General features: G+C 37.4%; 1 protein-coding gene across 4 annotated transcripts in view; it reads right to left on the bottom strand.

Annotated features, from left to right (window-relative positions):
• PTPRC (protein tyrosine phosphatase receptor type C) overlaps positions 1–19,936 on the bottom strand; it is a 67,843-nt gene extending 47,907 nt beyond the window's left edge. For all 4 annotated transcript variants that reach the window (XM_075097227.1, XM_075097229.1, XM_075097228.1 and 1 more), the window contains exons 1-2: positions 19,865–19,936; positions 19,662–19,779 (exon numbers count right to left, since the gene is read on the bottom strand). In XM_075097227.1, coding sequence (XP_074953328.1) covers positions 19,662–19,728 — 67 coding nt within the window. In that variant the 5' untranslated portion in view covers positions 19,729–19,779; positions 19,865–19,936. The remainder of the gene's footprint in view (positions 1–19,661; positions 19,780–19,864) is intronic.
• Between the last annotated feature and the right edge of the window lie 239 nt (positions 19,937–20,175).

The following is a 20,175-nucleotide window of genomic DNA, read 5'->3' as shown; positions in this document are numbered from 1 at the left end:
ACAAGCAAGCTTAATGAAAACTTACGTTTCTTTTCAGATTATAACCTACTAATTTCAGAGGAACTTCCAAAATAGACCCAGTCAGCCCCATTTAATAGTTTATTGCTAAAGATAAATAAAAATTTAAGTTCCTACCATTATTCCTGCCAAACATAATAATAAAATGTCCGTTTCCACCTAGTCTATAATTTCATCTGAAATGTATACATATTCCAGAAACAGAACACAGTTGAACTTCTTTAATAATTTAAGGCTGCATATTTAATATTTTTGAACCAGGATAAGAACAGACACAGGAACTCACAGCAAATAATGATTATAGATGTACAAGAAGAGTTGTGTTACCTATGGATTAGGGGAATGTACTCATGTTCACCTGCAAAGTGAGTAGCCAAAGCTAGTTTTTACTCTTCCTCTGACACCACCAGGAAGAGGCTGAGCTGCATCGGCAGAAGATCTAGCTCACAAGGCACACTTTCAACTGTACAGAGTATAGGGGAAATCAAGCATAACTTTTCAAGCTTTTTGGTGTTTTAACAGTGTTTGGAACTAATGGACTTCTTTCAATTTCCTGGAAAATGGCAGCCTGCAAGAACTATATGGTGTCACAGGATGTGGGTGCCTTAATTTTATCTCCATTTTGCAGAGCACTGGTCTGAACTTAGCAAACCAGCTCTCAGCTTGCGTTGTAAGCAAGCGCCTTCCAGTTCCCACAGCAAGGCTACCCATCAACCCACAAATGAGTAAAACTTCCTCACCGAGGTAAGATGAAGAGCAGCAATGTACAAAAATATTAACACTTCAGCCTACATCACTTGAAAACATAATTTTGCAAAACTAAACTACCAGAAAGTATAGTTGCCCTAATGATCCATCTTTCATTTTTGGCATGTTACTTTAGCTACAAAGCACTACAAAAGCAGCCTCTACAATTACACAAGCCTCATGGTACATCACAGCATGACACAGTTATTATCTAAGAAATAAGGCTCTTTATAGTTTACCTTCCATGAGTATTACACTGTACACAGAAAATCCAGTGATTGTCCCAGATTACAATGTTCTGACTTGCCCAGAACAAACATCCAAAGTGTTTTTTTCCCCTTTATAGTATTTCAAGTATTCTTTAATTACTGAAGGTTCATTGATCTAAAGTCCAAAGAGCCACCTTTAAAAGGATGATTACTGTAGTACACTGACTACCTCCACCATAGCAACTGGTGATTGGGGAGTTTTTTATTTTTATTATAAATTCATATTCATAAGTCCTTCAGGAAATTTTGGGTGAATCCCACATCATTCAGCTCTGAAGCTTAGTTCCTAGAGACAACATTCACAAGCTTTATGCAGAGTCCTCTCCTAAAAGGAAAGCTAGCATTAAAAAAAAAAAAAAAAAAAAAAAAAGGCAATGGGTCCCATTTCTTCTCTTCTCCACCGCTCACAGAAGCAAGCACCTGGTGCTGTTACACTGCTGTGCCTCCTTTCCCACACCACTAAGAGACTGGGGCCAACCCTGGTTTCTAACATTGCCTCATACTTTCAAACAGTGAACCAGAATCTCTCTCGGCCAACTGCATGAAAACTTTGTAAAAAGGTGGCTTTAGTCTTCTGTTTGATTGCTCCTGTTACTTTTTAACAATCTAGGAAGACCCACCAAGTTATTCACAGATTTTCTCATACATTGGAATAATTTATTAATTTATTACATTTTATGTTATCTCCTGAATTACTTTCTTCTTCATTTTGGTAACCATTATTTTGAATTTTACCTATGGCAGTTGATATTATCTTTAGTTAGCATCAGTTCAGATGGATTTCCAGCTTGAGAAGAACAGATCCAGTACCTAAACAAACATTCATAACCCAGCTTTTATTTTTTTCTCTGGCTTTACTGCTCCCTCTCCATTTAGGCTTAGGTATACAGTTCCACAGTGTGTTAACATGATTTCCTTACAGCTTCTACGATTTCAGTTTAATTTTTCACATTTTCTTTCAGTTCATTCTAAAATGCTTTCTCCTAGAGCTAACTTCTAAACAACACTTGTCCCAGAGAACACTAGTGCTCATATTCTGCAGAAATAGCACTGGGGATTTCAGAGAAGATCTAACTTTTACTCTGTTTAAGTTATACCTAGATGATAGCATATTTATTTGCAAGACATTACATTTATGTCACATCCTCACATCTCTCATTTTCTAATAACAAAAATGCATAAATTTTTATAATACTAACTACAAATATGTAGTTATAAGACAGGAGCCCTTCATGGTAAATCTCTACCAAGGCCTTAAACTGTACAAGGAGTCCTTTGGTCAGGTATACCGGGAGCTTGACACAACTGAGTGAATTAACTCTGTTTCTTTGTGAGTCCATTTTCCAGTCTAACTTAACAGTATTTGCAGTGAGAGTCTATGAATGTGTGTCTTGTCCTCAAAAAGACAAATGCAAACTTGATTACTGTGCACTGGGAATGAAATGGAAAAGGATTTTTTAGACCAACTTTAAAACTGACAGAGGTAAAATCAAATTACTGCATCTGCATATTGTTACGTGTGCTTTTCTTAAAGTAGAATCTATTCTCTATAAAAAGGCGTCAGTTACAACATGATATTAAGCTAAGCCCATATTTCGATTAAAAGTGGTGACTCACTGCAAGGAGAGCAATGCCATCACTGGAAAAATTATACATTGACTGACAGGTTTGGACACAGTATGATACGAGGCATCCAAGTGGCCTCAGATCTCATCCTTAATGCATCAATAGAAACAGATAACTATCTCTACACCAACAAACCTGAAAACGCTTCCAAGATTACAGGTCCAGAGGAAACATACCCGACATCATAGGGGAAGCACCTCCATCTGCCATACTCTGGTTGCTACATGAAGGAAACCTAAATGTGCAGGAGGGAAGGGAGTAGAAACATGTGCCAGGATGTCCCCGTGGCCAAGGCTGCAAGGGGAAGCTTAAAGCATATTACTACCTGCAGAAGATATCCAGTCAAAGATGTTTACACCTGGGCATATTACATCATATTTCTTATCTACCTTATAATTTTTAAGGATTTTTTTATTTCATAGCTTGCATTATTAAGCTTTTGAAAGAGACTCCTATCAACATAAACAGTTTAATTTAAATTAAAACCCCCAACAAATAATTATTTCTGTCTGCTTAACAGAATTACAAAAATTAGAGAAGAGCAAAAAAAAATCAGTTTATTTCAATAAAGTTGCCCTGATAGACAGATCAGAAGTGCCACTGAAAATAAGGGTTCCTACCCTGGTTTAAAGGTATATTTATATAAAGAAATACAGAAAGTACATCCTGATTAATTATTACCCTGCTGACAGTACAAAACTAGTGCAAAGGACCTGGATGTGTCCTTGAAGTGCCTCTGGCCTTGCAAGCCCAGAAAGTGGCAGGAATTGGGTTTTGCAGAAGATGAACAACCCTTGCATCTCCAGAGAATCCCTCGAATCCCCCCAGACCCGGAGAATGTCTACAGTGTGATGTTTAAACCTTATTCTTTTTCTGTAGCATGCAGACAACTCCTGTCCAAGTTCAGAAACTCTAAGGAATCTTTTGACTTCCTCTATTTTCCTCATAGCAAGGCTTCACTTATGAAGAAGGCATGAGCTGTGCTGGTGCAACCAATTTGATCATTACGTTAATAAATGCATCAAAAGCAATATTAAAAACACGCACAGGAAGATTTTAAACACTGCACATTTAAATAACATTAAATCTAATTATTTTTAGCAAAGAATCATCAAACAACTGAAATTCAGAAAGCATTTCTGATATTATAACAACAGCTGGCATATGAAAAGAGAGTGTACCATAAAGATAATGAGCAGAAAGACCAAGCTAGGATCTATTTGCGATCAAACTGGCTTCTCCTCCAGCAACTGCACTGTGAAGCTTCTAGATGGTATCTGCGAACAAGAAACCAACATCCAATGCTTCAAATACTCAGCATCACACAACATCAGTCATTCCCAGCATTCTTCATTATGAGTGAAATCTCCTGTCTCAGTATAAGAAGTCATAGGGATTTGGTTTTGAGTTTGTTTGGGGGCTAAAACCTTTAAAGTACTTTTTGTTCTGAAATATGGCATTACAATGAATTTCGTGACAGCTCATTTCCTTAATGATCACATTTCCTGTAGTGAGACTTGTCATCTGGCTTTAAGACTGCACCAGCACTGCAACCACATGCACTCTGCAACACCTTCCACCTCCAGTGCAAAAGCTATTACATGTGCCCAGATTGAAACAGGACTCAAAGAGACGTGTCACTCTGACCTAAGGCATCACCAGCACGGCTGAACAGTTTTGATTTTGGGTTTGAATTTTATTTTACAAGGAGAGTGGATGGTAACTTGTGTAGAAATCTGCCTCACTAAGACCTGTCATTATAGTCTTGATCATGTTAATTCTCATTTGCATTTGCCTCCTGCAGTACCACAATAATTCCAGATCATAAAATTAAATGTAAAGGCTAAATGTCCTGACCCCTGCTGCAAAATTACTAGTGCATCTTGTTATTACCCTGCTCTTGATTTACTCTCGTTCATGTTCCAGAACATCTGAAAGGTGCCACCCTTTGATCTTACCCCACTGTCCAAGTCACACTTTCATTTATGCTTCAGTTTGATGCTCCTGCCTGAAATTAGGCAGAAGTTTTCTTTTGAAGCTGACAGCAATCTTCTCCCAGGAAGAAGGATTAATACCTTCATGTCTTCCTCCACCAGTCGTTGCTGAATATTAGACTAAGTTCTTGTGTTCACCCTTTGGTAGGGTGACAAGTAAGTGTTAGCAGAAGGTAATATGCAGAAGGTTAACCCAGGATTTGTGCTACTAGCTGAGGTGATATACAGGCATCCTACCACTTTGTTGATTGACTAACAGGTTCATTAAGTTAATGGCTTATTTCACACAATAATCAATGTTACACTGTCCTCTTGTTCTGCATTGTTCAATATGACTTTATGCTTGAGTTTGCTACAAAATATGTGACTTCCTTTATGAAATAACTGTCCCAAACAACCAACCCCAAAGTTTGAATTCAAAAATGCTTCTTCTTGTGTCTTCATTTCCTCTCCTTTTTTTGCTTCTTAGTCAGCAAAAGTTCCTGAGTATTTCTTTTTGTCCAACAACTTTCCAGGTGACCTTTTAGAAGTCAGCTTTCTGGATCTGTTTCCATTTAACCTGGGAATAATGACTTTTCTTTGCTAAAGTGTTTTGAGCTCTGTGAAACAGCAAGGTATTTATGAAGGTGCACTGAAGTCCATTTATGAAGCAGAAATATTTTATATCAGCTCTGCAAGGTGACAATTTGCTATGATGAACAGGTGTCCAAGGCTCTTTTCTTTTGCATTTCCTTTAATAACTGATGTTGAGCAGCACTTACTAAAATAAATACATGGCCTGGTTTCTGCAAATATATACTTTCCTTCTAATGACACAAATATTTTGCAAGGTAATATTGTAATGAAAAATGTTCCATGGGTTTTTTTAAGGAAATTACATTTCTTTGTCTCACGTAGAAGATAAAAATGACGGTCACTGACATTATGTTTATCTCAAAAATACTCATATTTGTACGAAATAATCAAGGTTAGATACATTCTAGAATGCAGAAATCTATTCTAAATCCTTCGGCACATAAGAGGAGTTATTGTATTTCTACTTACATACATATACAAAAAAAATCACACTCTATAAAGAACTGTCATCCCATTAACGGTTTGGGAATCCTGAATGGTGGCTATACGGTGGCTAAGGGATCAAGCCTTGTGTGTCTAGCCTGACAGTGATGTATATTACTTTCATCCTACTGAAGTTGGCTCAAATTCAAACTAGTTAATAAGTCTTTGCTTTCTTGAAGGCACAGATTTAAATAAGTGAAATTAGTAAAATCTTAGTAACATTTATTTTAAAGACAAGCTATTTTTTCTCAGGCAAAACTCTCACAAACATAGTTTGAAAGCTTCTCCAGGTAAGAGTTTTCTGAAGGGACACTAATCATTTCAGTAGTGCAGCTCTAACCATTATTAATATATGAATGACATGCCTTCCTGACTGGAAAAAGAATGTATTTTTCTTAACTAGACATTGTTTCTTCCCCTCTGCATTTGTTCTGCACAATATGCTTCCCCTTTAGTGAAGAGGGACATTCTCAGCAACTTCTCTGAGCAAGAATTCCTCCCCCTCCCCTTTAAGAATTGCCTTTAATCTTTGTTATAAGTGGAAGAATGATAGTGTTCTGCCTACACTTCCTGGAAACTCAGCCTAGGCCTATGTGTCTGCTTTTATCAAAATATCCATCAAAGGTCAGGTAATTTTCCATACTCATCTAGAGACAAAGATGCTACCTATCTTGATGAATCAGTTCAAGGGTGTTAGTGTTTCTCCCTGAAAATGAATCAGATATAATCACTAAGAAAATTAAGGACATTATTTCCATGACTATAAGTGTGCTTCAAACTACAATCTTACCAGGTTCCACAGCTTCTTCCACTGTAAGCCCCCAATTCAGGTCTTCCCTGGCTTTGGAGTTGGTGACAGGAGACAAGGGACCAAGCAGCTGATCAGTCAATAGTAGCTAACCAGTCAGCAGAGCTAAGCTCTGCACTGGTTCCTGTGGCTATCAGAAAGACTAAAATCGGTTTGTTCTGCAGGGACCCTAACATGACCCAAAGAGTCCAAAATATTTTCTTTTATTACTTAATGCTTATCTTGGCATTACAGCAGTAACACAAAATTTGCTTGACATCTTAACTTAGAAAACTTAAAATAGGCAACAAATCAGTTTTCTTTTTTCTCCTCAAACAACTCTTACACCTAAGCAAAGATATAAAATATTTCTATACAATATTTTGCATTTAAATTTCCTACCAATATCCACTTCACAAGTGTTCATGATATAAAAATAAAAGCTACAGCTCAAAACAGGTACAATAAGATTGTTCTTTCAGTAGGATCTTCCTCCTACTTCCATCTCAATTCTATGCTCTATTAAATGGGAATTACACTGCCCTTCATCCAAACTGAAACTTAGCATGTTCCTAAAATTGTAATTCCACATTTCACAGATCTGGTTTAAATTGTTGTAAACATTATCAATATTCATATGATCTACTTTAAATGTGTCATCGACTTTAAAATGTTTCACTCCTTTTTGCAGGAATGCTTCATAAAACAACATTTAAAGCCCTTTGTCAAATAAATAAAATCAACAAATGCAATGTCCATTTTGATACTACTAACTGAAAGCAATATAAAAATAATGATAACACTAACATGATACAAGTCACCTTCATGCACATAAATAAAAGAAACAATTGTAATCCTCAGAAATAAGTAGGAAATACAACTACCAATGGGTTGCCTTGATCAAGAGATGCAGGAATGTGGCAGGTTTGGCACTACATTACTGCAAAGAACTGAATGTTTAACTAGACCCCACTAGGTGTTTTAACAAAAAAAACAAAACAAAGAACAACCCAACAAAAATAAAAAAAAACAAAACAAAAGCCCCAACAAGCTAACAAACCAAAAAAAACCAACAAACCACCCCCCCCAAAAAAAAATCAAGCCAAAAAAATCCAAAACATGAACAAAAAAAAAACCAACCAAAAAGCATAAAACACGTCAACACAACACAACAACCCAGCATTTCAGTAATAGTTCTTAAATTCTGTTCCAAATATTGGAAAACTAGCTATGAAAAAGCTTGATTTGCTTCATTTACAACATTGTCAGGAGAACTTCAGCACAGAATTACACCCTGGAAAGTCACAGATACATGTGTTTTTCACAATATACATTGACTATTTTGTAACAAAATTGTACACACGTAAGCTGTTCCAAAAGACATTGTCTCGGGAGCAAAAGTTCAAGAGTTGGCAAATGTCTGTTTTTGTATTGCCAGTGCAAAGCCCTAGTTCTTTTCTTTTCACGAAGGTCTTTCATTCTGTGATTACAGACAGCACAGAAATACCCCAGAGCACACGATGAAGATACCTTTTGCCTGTAGAGCTAATTCAGTGCATAAGCCATGGAGTTAGTGAGGCGGGGGACCACAAATAAGAAAAGAGATTTCGTAGCTATGTAGTAAAAAGCTGGATTAGGTAATAGGATAATATTCCAGCTCTTGTCACAGAATTCTTGTATCATGTTACAAAATATACTTCTACTCATTTACCATACAGCAGTCATTAATAATTGGTCTGCATTTAAATGGTTCTTATCTTAATTATACCAATCTGATTCGCTGAAGCGGTGACCATTCAAAACTGATTAACTGAAATTAACTGATGTAAGGGGTGTTTTAACGACAATGGTGCTTGTCTCAGATTAAGCTTTCTGAGTCAATAGATTGATTTTCTCTTTGGATCATTTTGTCATCACAAAAATGAAAATCCATGTGTGCATAGCACTTAGCTACAGAAGATGAGCACCATCATCAAAAACCTTAAAAAGAAACTAATACTTCTAGATGCAGTGTTTTGAATAGTAATTCTGTAAATACAGCCTGAGCTATACATTGACCAACACAGATATAATAATACACTTAATATATATTTTTATTCTCTACACAGAGAAGAGAAGAGAATCCTGTAGTGGAAAAATGGTATGTGACAGTAAAAACTCCCATATAGAGACAAAGTTACCTCCTAAAAACTGGGTACTTAGCTTCATAACCTTCATGTCACCCTGAACATGTGATTTCTTAGTCTTTAAAAACATATTCCACCTTCAAAAAAAAAAGTCAGAAACTATGAAAGGGCACAATGCTGCTCTCCTCAGGCTTTATGAGCAGGACTGGGACATGTATATCTCATAGCTCAGTTCCACCCCTTGGGGTTAAGGGAGTACTGATAGCATTAGGATATTTTCATCTTCTGTGTGGGACAGTGCTAGAAGACTTTCATCAATGAGTTTTGCAGATATTTGCCGACAGCACAGGAGTGGTGAAATTCAGGGATTTTGGCTGCTATCATCTCAGGCTTTGTAGTATGAAGTAGAGGCTATCAGTTTTTTGTGTATTTCTCTCTCCCACTCCTTTCAGCTGCTCTGTCCCCAATACCATCTCAGTCCCAGCATCCAATCTCTTTTCTTAAAACAGTTCCATCATCCTTCCTCTGATGCTTTGTGGTAGGAATAGCTGTACCATCACATCCTGACTCCTTGTCCCACAACACTGATCTCCCCTCATTTGGCTTCATATCCGATCAGAACTTCTTTCTAAACATTAATTCTTATAACGACAGAAAATTCCACTAAAAAGATGCTGATTGCATCCACTAACACTGTAAAGATCTGACATCAGCTATCAAGTAGAAGATTTATCACTCAATCAATCATTTCAAAGACTTTTCAATGACTACCATAAATATTTTAAGTAATTTTTTTTTAGAAAAAGGATGTACAATTATGTACCTGTTTCCTGCTACCTGTGGTTGTTCTTTGCCACAAGGACAACCTGACATAACAGATAGAGCTCAGATTTTATGGAAAGACAATATCATTAAACAGTTATTACACAATAAATCAGCTTAATTCAAGACTTTCTCACAGATGTATCTTATGATCAACTACTGTAATAGCAAACACTGCTATTTCAAACCCTTAGCATTTCACAACAAAACCTTTTCACTCAAACTTGCAGCCATCTAGAACCCAAAAGTCCTTATGACCCTGAACTCCAACTCAGCAAATGAATTACAACCAATTACACACACACAAAAAAAAAAAAAAAAACCAAAAACAAACAACCACCAACCAAAACCCACAGACCACCTCTGTAGAGTTCAATAAATATTTCAAAAGAATATTGTATACTGTAATATGGATCCAGGTCACATTTGAATTAAATGCAGGCAATTCCCAGAGCTTGTGTCTACAGAGTTCACCATCTGATATTCAGAAAACTCGTAAGTTCTGTATTTCTTTCTCCTTGCTTTTTTCAAGAGGAAAGAGTTATATTGTGATTTTTTTTTTTCAGTCTAAATAAATCTGTTAGGCCAATTACAGGTGAAAATTAATTTATTATTGCTATTACTATTTATGAGCACTTAGATATGAGAATGCTGAACAGAACATAAATTTCTCTGAACTGAACAGAATAGAATGTGGTCCCTCTCTTTCATATACAAATGCTGTTCATGTTAGCTCATCTCCCGCAGATAGAGTATCTGCTACAAGAATTGAGAGTCAGAGGGGTGAGATTATATGCTCTCCCATACAAGATAGTGAATGCATGTGTGTGTTTGTAACACATCATCTACACGTTCTGTTGTTTGTTTACTATATTTCACTCACTGGTGAGAGAACGCAATATGTTAATAAAAGGATCAAACAGCTAGAGAAAATAATCATTGCAAATAGATATAGTGCCTTTGTATGTGACCCAATTTTTAATTGTTTCTATATAGCAAGAGAGGAGCTTTGGAGCATCATAAGTTTTTATCTGCAGCAGCTTTATCTTGAAGAGTTATCTTCCTCAAATATGTGCTTCAGTTGTTGTCACGTAAAGAAGTTATAAGAGCACAGTGTGAGACCTGCAATACACGGACCCATGTAGGAGAGTTTATTTTGGATCCAGGGAATAATTTATTCAGTTTTATGCTGCTTTGAATAAGATGTTATAGTATGTCCCTTTCTCAGGGAAAGAAATAAATAGCATGGGGGATTATGCAAGCTCTTTGGCTGGGCACAAATTCTACTATTACTTTTCCCTTATCTGTCTTTTTTCTTGCTTTATACCATTACTTTTCAAAAAGTATCCATGCTGTCCAGAATCACATCATAAACCCTTTGCGGACAAGATCACATTTTGTCCTACATTTGTATAGCACCTGGCCCAACAAGAATGCTTGATCATGACTGTGGCCAGTAGCCCTACTGTACACGCAGGTCAGACCATCACACACACACGGGAGCAAGCCCTTCCTTACTTTCCAAGGGTTCAAGTATTCATAACTTGAGGAAAAATTTTCAGCAAATATTAACTTGCAGCTGCACACTCCAATTTTTCACATCATCTCAGTGACAAACACATGGAGGTATTCTGAAAGTCTGATCAGTTTCTTCTATGAATAAACAGTTCTCAAGTGTTTTGGAGCTTACAGTCAAAACTGGCGTTGTTTTGTCATCCAAACAGCTTTCTCAGGGCAGCTAACAGGAAAGAAGAAATTTGAATCTGAAGACCCCCAGTAGGTTAAAAAAAGGAAAAACTGGACTTTTTCCTGTTCTAATATAAAGCCAAACAAAATTCAACAAAACACAGTGAAAAACCACAAAGATAAAATAAATCCTGTTAAGACACTTGGAAGCCTCTTCAGACTTTCCACTGACGTCACCACTGAGGTGAGGCTTAGGTGAACAGCAATTCTATTGCAAAGAGAAACAGCATCAACTGCAGAGAGAGCAGCTGAAAATGGCATATCTGACATGCTTGGTGTGATTAAAAGGTCTTCGTTGCTCAGTGAAGTGTGTTTTTTAGAAGCTGTGGTATGCAAGCAAGCCTTCACTTGCCATTTAAGGCACACTCCTGCAATGACGACACACTTGTTGACACGTCTGGAGCAGAATCAACTTCCACATTATAAATGCCTCTCTTCCCAACATTAGCTCAAGGACTTAGACCGGCTACAGCACCAAACACTTGTCTGTTTACTCAGGGTGGTGCAAAACTGCATCTTAGCAGGCCCTTAAGCCTAGCTTTAATCACAGCAGGAAGACAAATGCAGCTGCCATTTTTTTATTAGGTTTTGGAATAATCTGATCCTCAAATCTTGGAATTTTTGTGGGACCTTTTCTCCTGAACTCTTCTATGATTTCTAACAAACTTAATACACGCTGTGTTAATTCAAAAGGCATCTGTAGGCTAGATTTCAATAAATGGCACGCCTCTATAAATACTATCTTACTACATATTCAAAATTATCTGTTTTATCACTTTTAAATCTTCATGGCCGAACTGGCCAATATTCAGAAAATATAAAGTGCTAAAATCAGAAGGCCAAACATTACTGGATTTTATGAAAGTTTCACCTCCAAGTATGACAAAACCTTTAAGTATTACAAAACTTTGATACATTAATACCAAGGATAAATAACTCTATAGATCTCAGATTGTTTCCTTGAGCTGCCTCCCTTGTATTCAGCACTATTCCAATGTAAACCTTCTGAACTGTTAGTATGTAAGTTGACACTGGCTTAAGTTGTTATTATTCCTTACATTTTCTGAGAGTGAGAGTGAGTGTATTGGGTTGCCCTCAGAAATGTTTATTTCTAAGTCATTTGATTAGCAGACTAGGACAGCAAAATCAGAAATGCTACTAAGTTGTACTAAGGCGTATTTTTTACTGCTGTTTCACATCTTTCCCTCAAACCTCAACCACATTTCATACTTCAGACTAACACACTAGGCTGCAGGTGTGTACAGGATGTAGAAAAGTCTTTCATTTCTGTTGAGGTAGCACAGATGAGCGCAGAAGCATTAATGAAACTGCAAGCAAGGCCAAGTATTTTCATGTACTTATTGGGCAGTCTCAGGTATCAAATGTTATACTTCTACTCACACACACAGATACATGACACAGGCATGCACATTCACATGTATTATTTGGGGATGAGGAAACTTGTAGATTGCTTACAAGAGACCCAGACAATCTCTCACTGTCATCAGGGATCATGTAAAAAAAACTTACACATAATTTTAAAAATATGTTTCATTATCATTTAGGTTCTTCCAAGAAAGAGTGATATGAATAAAGAAATCCTCCAGATACTCTATCCATAACTCACTAAAACCAAAGTATTCCTCTAAGGTGTATATACATGTGACTCTGCATTCATTTTCTATATAGGTCAACCTCCAGAAGATTAACTAAACTGCTGCAGTAGCAACATTGGTCACCTTTCCTCAACTATGCAAGCATATAATTTTAAATCATAGGCTGATGAGAGTCAGCTTGGCCTGCATTTCTCTAGAACAGGTGGTTTATGTTTATAAATGCTACCACTGAGACTCCTAAAACACCTAATTTACTAGACAGGCTCACTATTGTATTTACCCCCAAGTGTGGAGGATGCTTTGTAACTGAAGCCTTTTGCAGCTATGGTCCATTTAGCACACCTTCTCGTCTCATCTGCAGACACAGGAAGTAAAAATCTGGCAGTCCTGTTCTTGTGTCTTATAAGGACTCGTTGACCAACGGAGACTACAGATGATGTGATCATGTTTTAGAGAATTAATTAAATTAAGCACAGTATGGGTTGTTCTTACTCAGCACAAAAGTATCGGCTCCCCATTGACAACACCTGTGCTTTAGGACTGAGAACAAGGTAGAAACTTATGCACAAGTCATTTGTTTCATACTTTCATTTTCTTTGCTCAGATAAACTATTCAAAATACTTTAATGCAAACCCAGTTTCTTCAGATTAATTTGTGGCAGTTTACAGGTTGCAAGAGTCAAGCATCCCTCAGAATATTTAAGGAATTATGACTCTACATTTTGCAACAAGGTAAGTGTTACTACCTTCAACTTATCAGATGATGAAACCGAGATCTGGAGAAATGAAAATGACTTAACACTTCACACCATGAGTTTCTGAGACTGCCTAGACTGCAGCTGACTTCTGTCTCTCATATCTTATTCTAGAACCTTGACTATGCTCTACCATTTATCCTACCCTTTTTTCCACCTATATGTGTCTTAACGCACAAGTATCCAGAAACAGTTCAGGGACTAATACTATCTTAAATATTCCATACACAGCTTCTGCAACGTATATGATTACCTGGAAAGGCTTTACTAGCCATATATTTTTGTACTGTCTCAGCTGAGTCTCTGTATTGTATTACATTTCCCTGAGTGTAAAATCCTTCAGCTCATATAGGACATATATGCTTTGTTTAACAAACTGCTATTTCCTTATATGTTGTACAGAAAGTTTCGTTGTATGGCTTCATTTTTCTGTTAGACAGCTAGTTTGATTATTTCTGCTTTTTGTCAGGAAAAGATCGTATTTCAAAAGGCAATTAAAAATATTGCTCCATGGAGTCCACGTTTTTGCAACAACAACAAAGAAGTCATTCATGTACAACGAAAGATACCTCCAGAGCTCTGTGCAGGGTGGTGGGATTATGAGTGAAGAACAGACAGATTGTAAGAGAAGTCTTTGAAACTAGAGAATAGAAACCTAAGCAAGCAGGCTAGCTGAGGAGGCACTGACACAGATGGAATAACTGGAAGAACAGTACTGCGAAGTAGTGGTATAAAAGAAAAGAAGTGGATCCTGTTAGCTGTACAACACTATGGATAATATAAACTAGCACTGAAGTGCGCTTGGCTAGTTTCTAAAATCCTGGTACTGAAGGCCCCAAAATGCTTTACTTGAAAGGGAAGGAAGCCTGGAAATATATAAAATGCTGTAACAGTTACTGAAACACTGGCGAACAAGATCTGTTTGCGAGTGTATAGATAGCCTGGAAATACATCAGGACACACAGTACAACAGTCTGAGAGACAGTAAAGTTGCTGGGGAAAAAAAACCAGCTTTCGCAACTGTATCTGTTATTTTAATCTTGATGTTTACCAGAGGAAGTCATTTTTGCCACTTTAAACCTTTTTAGCATTTTTTGCACAGAAGTGCTTCAGGGCCCAAACTGACCTTTGAAGAGAGTAAACTATTTCCCCCTAAACGTTTTGGATGATCTGTAGTCCATAAGTTTGCCTGAAAAAAATAACGGCTTGATTTCTAGTTACATACAATTAAAGATGATGAAATGTGAACAACAGACATGTCCGCATGATGCAGAAAGCAGCAGAGCTCAGGGACAATCGCTGTCTCCCAGGCAGCGCTGGCAGTCACAGCCCCAGCAGCCAGCTCAAAGGGCATGTCTGTCTTGAGCAGGGCACAGACATCCAGTCCAGCCCTAAGCTGTTACATTCCTGTAAAGCACAAAGAGCTGAACTCATGCTAGCAAGCCTTGCACAGCACATGACACCTTCCTGCAATGCCTCTCGCTCATCTGCTGTCTCAGGTGCCATCTCTGCAGCCACCCCTGTGCTGAGCTCCCCTGTGGTTCTCACCCTCAGGGCTGGCAGCACAAGAGGAACAGCCACCCAAAAGAAGGGGAGTGACAGTGCAAAGACTCAGGGCAAGTCTGTGCTGCAAAATATGGGGTAATGCAGAGACACTCAAGCTTACTCTAAATGAGGTACTCTGAATGAGTACGAAGAGAAGTCAAGCCATGACAGCAGAGTTCATTGTGGGCTAATTTTCTCTGCATTCCTTGTGGGCCAGATGTATGCATATGAATATTAACTCTTAAAACTAGATCAAGAATATAAACAGAGGACAGAATATTTTCATAGCCTGCTGTTCTCCTTTCCTTGCTCCCAGCATGGTACCGCATATACCACAATGCAGCTGCACAGGAAAAGAAAACAGGATAATTTTCATGCACTATATACAATGCATTCACTATATACAATGCATTCACAATTTCAGTGTGGAGACTGCCTCCTTGTTTAATGCATACACATGATCCCAGGGAAGCAGGCAGTTCTGTAGATAGATCATGGAAGTCAGAAAAACAGAGCTTGATTCCTGATACTAGGAATATTTTGAAAAGCCACTTCATCCTATTTCCTCGCCCCACTTCTCCTGCCTTATCTCATTATATATGCAAAGTTTCTAAGCCTCTCACTGTTAATTTATTCTTCAGAGCCTAAATATATAAATGTAAGTTCACCAAATTAGAACTAAATGAAGTCGTTCCAACACACCATGCCACCAAGTCCTGGATTTTCTCTAGAACTGGTCTCTGCATGGCAATTTTGTGGCTTTAAGTCTATTCTGGTAAAGCATTCTCGGTATGTCAATATACTGATGTGAGTGAATACAGAATGACTAGCAAATGTCTTCCATACTATGTAAGAAAGACCCATTAGTCCAGGATCAATGTCTCTTGCCCTATCTGCAGTTATAATCAACATATCATACTAACAACCCAGCCATCTGCTTGTTATGTTTGTGCAGGTCTAGGTGAACAGATAAAGAAAATTACATGTTTGGTCCAAATCAAGTATCTAATTCTAGTCCAGAAACTCTGTAGCTATGCTAGTGTGCTGCTGTGCTCTGATTAATATTTGTCCTGCTGGTGGTTTAGGTACAACACTGTAATGAAGCTGAACCAGTTTAGAACTGGAAGTTTGTGTCTAGCCAGCCCAGGAATTGAGCAGGACTGCCTGCACCCCTGTGCATACGCAAGCTCTCAGTTAATTTTGAATAAAGTCTTGGAACTGCGCAAGATATGAAAAGCATATAATTCATTTCAAATTATTAAGAGGTCCTTGAGTGCAGGACTCTGGGGTATGTATTTCAGAAAGCACCACTGAAAAAAAAAAGATAATATGATACAGTCCTAAACAGAAGCTGCAGTCAGGCATCCATAAGAGGAAAACATCAGAGGCAGTGCTCTAAAGCCTTCACTTCACTTTGTTTTACCTATCCTCCTGCCAGAGCAATTCCCCGTATTCTTTACCCTACACATAAAATGAGCCAATATTACTAAGTTCTGCTACTTAAAGATTAGGTCTGCCACTCTTTCCAAAGGGATAGACCAATCTGTGAAAAAACTTTTCACAGAAAGTCAAAGCTACAGGAGGAGCTATACTGATGCTGATGTCTGTGGGAAGAAAACATAACACTTCCAGGTGGAAAGCTCCACAGCTGTTGGGCATGGAGACTTCAAGGCCCCAGATTTCAGGTGCCTGCCAAAGCTTGGTACTTTCAACTTGGAAAATAAAAGCCACACCCAAAACTACCAAGTAATTATTTAGTTTCCTGAAATAAAGGAAGTGGCTCAGAAGTGGGTGAAGGCTTTTGAAAGCTGTCAAATTGCGAATGCTTTTGTGGAGGGTGTGGGAGGAACCTGAATTAATGACCTAATGAAAAAAAAAAGTGCTTATCCTGCAAGCATTTCTTTTTCTTTTTTCTAGATGGAAGCAAAGGGTTTTTTCCTGTTGGGTTGGTTTTGGTTGGTTTTTTTTATTTGTTTGTTTGTTTTTTGTTTTGGAGGGGATTGTTGAAGTTAGGGGTTTTTTATTGGGTTATTTTTGGGGTTGGTTTTTTTGGGTTTTGCATTTGTGGTTTTTTTTTTATAAACAGGCATTGATGCATTTTATCAGGTACAACAGCATATCTTATTTGATGGGGAAGTCTGCCTAGGCATTAGAAGATGTCATGTTATAAATTTTTACACTTAAAGATTTTGAGAAGCACACATCTGGCAACTAAAGATTTTAGTAAAGCTAGCTATTCCATGTAAGTAGAGATAAAAGACTAACAAATAGTGCACAAAACACTGATTCATTTAATGGGATGTTTCAGCAGTGCAAATGTTTACAAGGACAGATTGAACTCCACGTTTGGTATTCATTGGTACCATGTATTGGTATGTATGGGTACATCCACAAATACCATTACTCGTCCATTTCTTACCAAGATAACCAGCTGCATACATGCCTTTTATTTGGGGGCTTTACATAGCGAAAAGGCCTTTGTGCAGGCTCTAGATAGTCCTAACTTTTTTTTCATTTTAATGTAGTTTGATGCTCTTGAAAGTGGCTTGGTGATTACAGCAAATTAGAGATATTTTACAGGATGTCTGCACTTGGCAGTGGAAGTTAGACAACCTTAAAATTTCTTCCGCTAGGTCTTCAAAATCACTAGATACAGTAGGCTCTTGGAGAAAAATAATAATACTAATGACAAAACAAGTCCAAAAGCTTACCCAACACTTCCTAACAAGAGCCCAAAAATTGTTCTTGCCATAAACCCAAAGCCTACACCACCTTTTCTGAACGTTGCTCCTCCATTAACAAACGCCTCCCTAGAAGACTGCCTGGTTGCCCATAGCTATGAGGCAGAGTAATCTACACAGCAAAGATAAAGTATAATGGTTCTGTCACCCTGACAGGAGAATCAATCTTTGTGCCAAAGTACATGGTAAAAACAAGGTCTGTGAGGTTGTGTACTTGATACTACAGCATGAGAACATTAATTGCTTTAAGTGTACTAGAGAGGAATTAAAACTTATCATTTCTATGAGACTCTTCTGTTTAGTAGAAGTATGTAGAGAGGAACTGGCTCGAGCTAGACTACTGTGTGTGGACAGAGAGAAAATAACTATTACTTGAAATAAAATACTGCTACCCCTCTTTCTGTCTTCCAGCCCTCTCTGTTAGCTTACACATCGACTGACTGTGGAGGTGGCTGAGAGAGCAGACAGTAACCTGCCCTTTCTGGAGAAAAGAAAGCAGTGGGAAGCCTCAGAAAGACTTATAAAATGGAAAGTAGGACAGCAGATTTAACAAAAACAAAAAAAGACCACAAAAAAAAAAGGGGGGGCAGGAAGAGCAAGAAATTTTGTTCTTTTCCTCTACAGTACAGCATTCACTTGTTTTCTTATACTGTACAACAGCTACCAACCAGATTTATTCAGTGCTGCCTCTCTTCAGAGACTTCGAAGTACAAGGGAACTAATGCTCAGGCTTCAACTGCTCCTCTTAGCTGGTTATCAACTAGACAGATCATTTTCTTACTTACATCAGTATAAACCTAGAGTTTCTATAGTGACACAATGACCGAATCATGCATAAATTCAATGTACGTGAAAAGAGGTTTCAGCCCCGTGTATAATTTGCTGCCATTTCAGAATATATGTTTGAAGCCACTTTTTAAGATGAACATCACTTCAGAGAAAAGCTTTTGTGTCCGCCATCAACTACCCCAAATTACATTAACTAGCTAAACTGATGGAAGGTACATACACATAGAATGCTACATGTTCTTCTCAAGAAAATATTTTCTAAAACACAGATCCATTTTTGTCTTTATATAAAGTATTACATCAAAATTAATTGCTTTCCTTTCTACTCACATTATCTGTCACATCTAGCATGTTTTGCGAGATCAACCTTTTGGGCTCTATCTTTCTCATAAAATTTAAAAAAACAGTCAAGTGACAAATTCACCTGCAGTGGGGTAATTAGACAATAAAAATTCTGAAGGGTCTTTAAGAAGTAATTTATATTAAATAAATTAAGAAAACATATTTTATAAAATTAATATAAAATAAGTAATTTCCAAACTGCAGAGATTAACTTACAATGTTTAGATTTTTTTACTAACCCCACTGCAGTAAAAATCAAAATTTGAGGAACTGTAAGCAGATTCTGAGATCAGGGAGTGGCTAAAATGGATGGGAAGATCTTTTTCTTGAAGGATTTAAACACAGAAAACAATGTACTGCATCATGAGATAAAACATAAAAACTGTATTGAACAGGTTCACATAAGAGATCTAAATGTATTCTTTTTTAAATACAACTACAAATATGGGGTTTTTTCATGGTTCATATAACTCTCACGTATTACACGCGGAAGACATTTTAGCCTTGTACATCATGCATCAATCTTCCCGATCTACGTTCTGACACCATAGCATACAGTTATATTCTGGTTTCTGACAAAGACGTTCTTCCTCCACTTTGCGAATCTTTTCATTTGTTTTATTCTACAGAGGACATTAAGGGATCAAAATGATAGAAAGAAATATCAGTTGCTACCTACCTTTGATAAAAGCATCCTGTCTCAGAATTGCAACGCCAAATGCTAAGAGTTTAAGCCACAAACACATGTTTATTTCTGGAAATCAGGCGTATCCTTATGAAACAGCATGTGTCTCTCTCTGGAAAGCAAAATAAGTGTTATCTGTCTGCAAAAGAATTTCTCAGCCCAACTTGAACCAAAAAGGAGAATAACTAGGCACATACATTGCACTGCCTGCTTATCTGTGAAGGAGTTGCTTCCTCTGTTACCCCAAACTAACCACTCGCAAAGTCCCTATGCAGTTTAGTGATGTCAGAGACAATTACTTCTTCAAAAAAAAAAAATTCTTTCAGTTTCCAGGAAGTTAAGAGGGTTTTTCTTAAGTTGCTGCAGTAATGCTCAGCTTCCTCAATTCAAACAAAATAGATTATTTTCAGCCATCTCTTTCTACTGAGACGCTAAACAAGACTTAACTTTTCAAAGGACTGGATTTAACAGTCATTCTTTCTCTTAATATTAATTTTTCTATTGCATA

Source organism: Phalacrocorax aristotelis, chromosome 6, assembly GCF_949628215.1.
Source record: "Phalacrocorax aristotelis chromosome 6, bGulAri2.1, whole genome shotgun sequence".
NCBI classification, from domain to species: Eukaryota; Metazoa; Chordata; class Aves; order Suliformes; family Phalacrocoracidae; genus Phalacrocorax; species Phalacrocorax aristotelis.
This window is presented reverse-complemented; position numbering and strand designations above follow the sequence as displayed.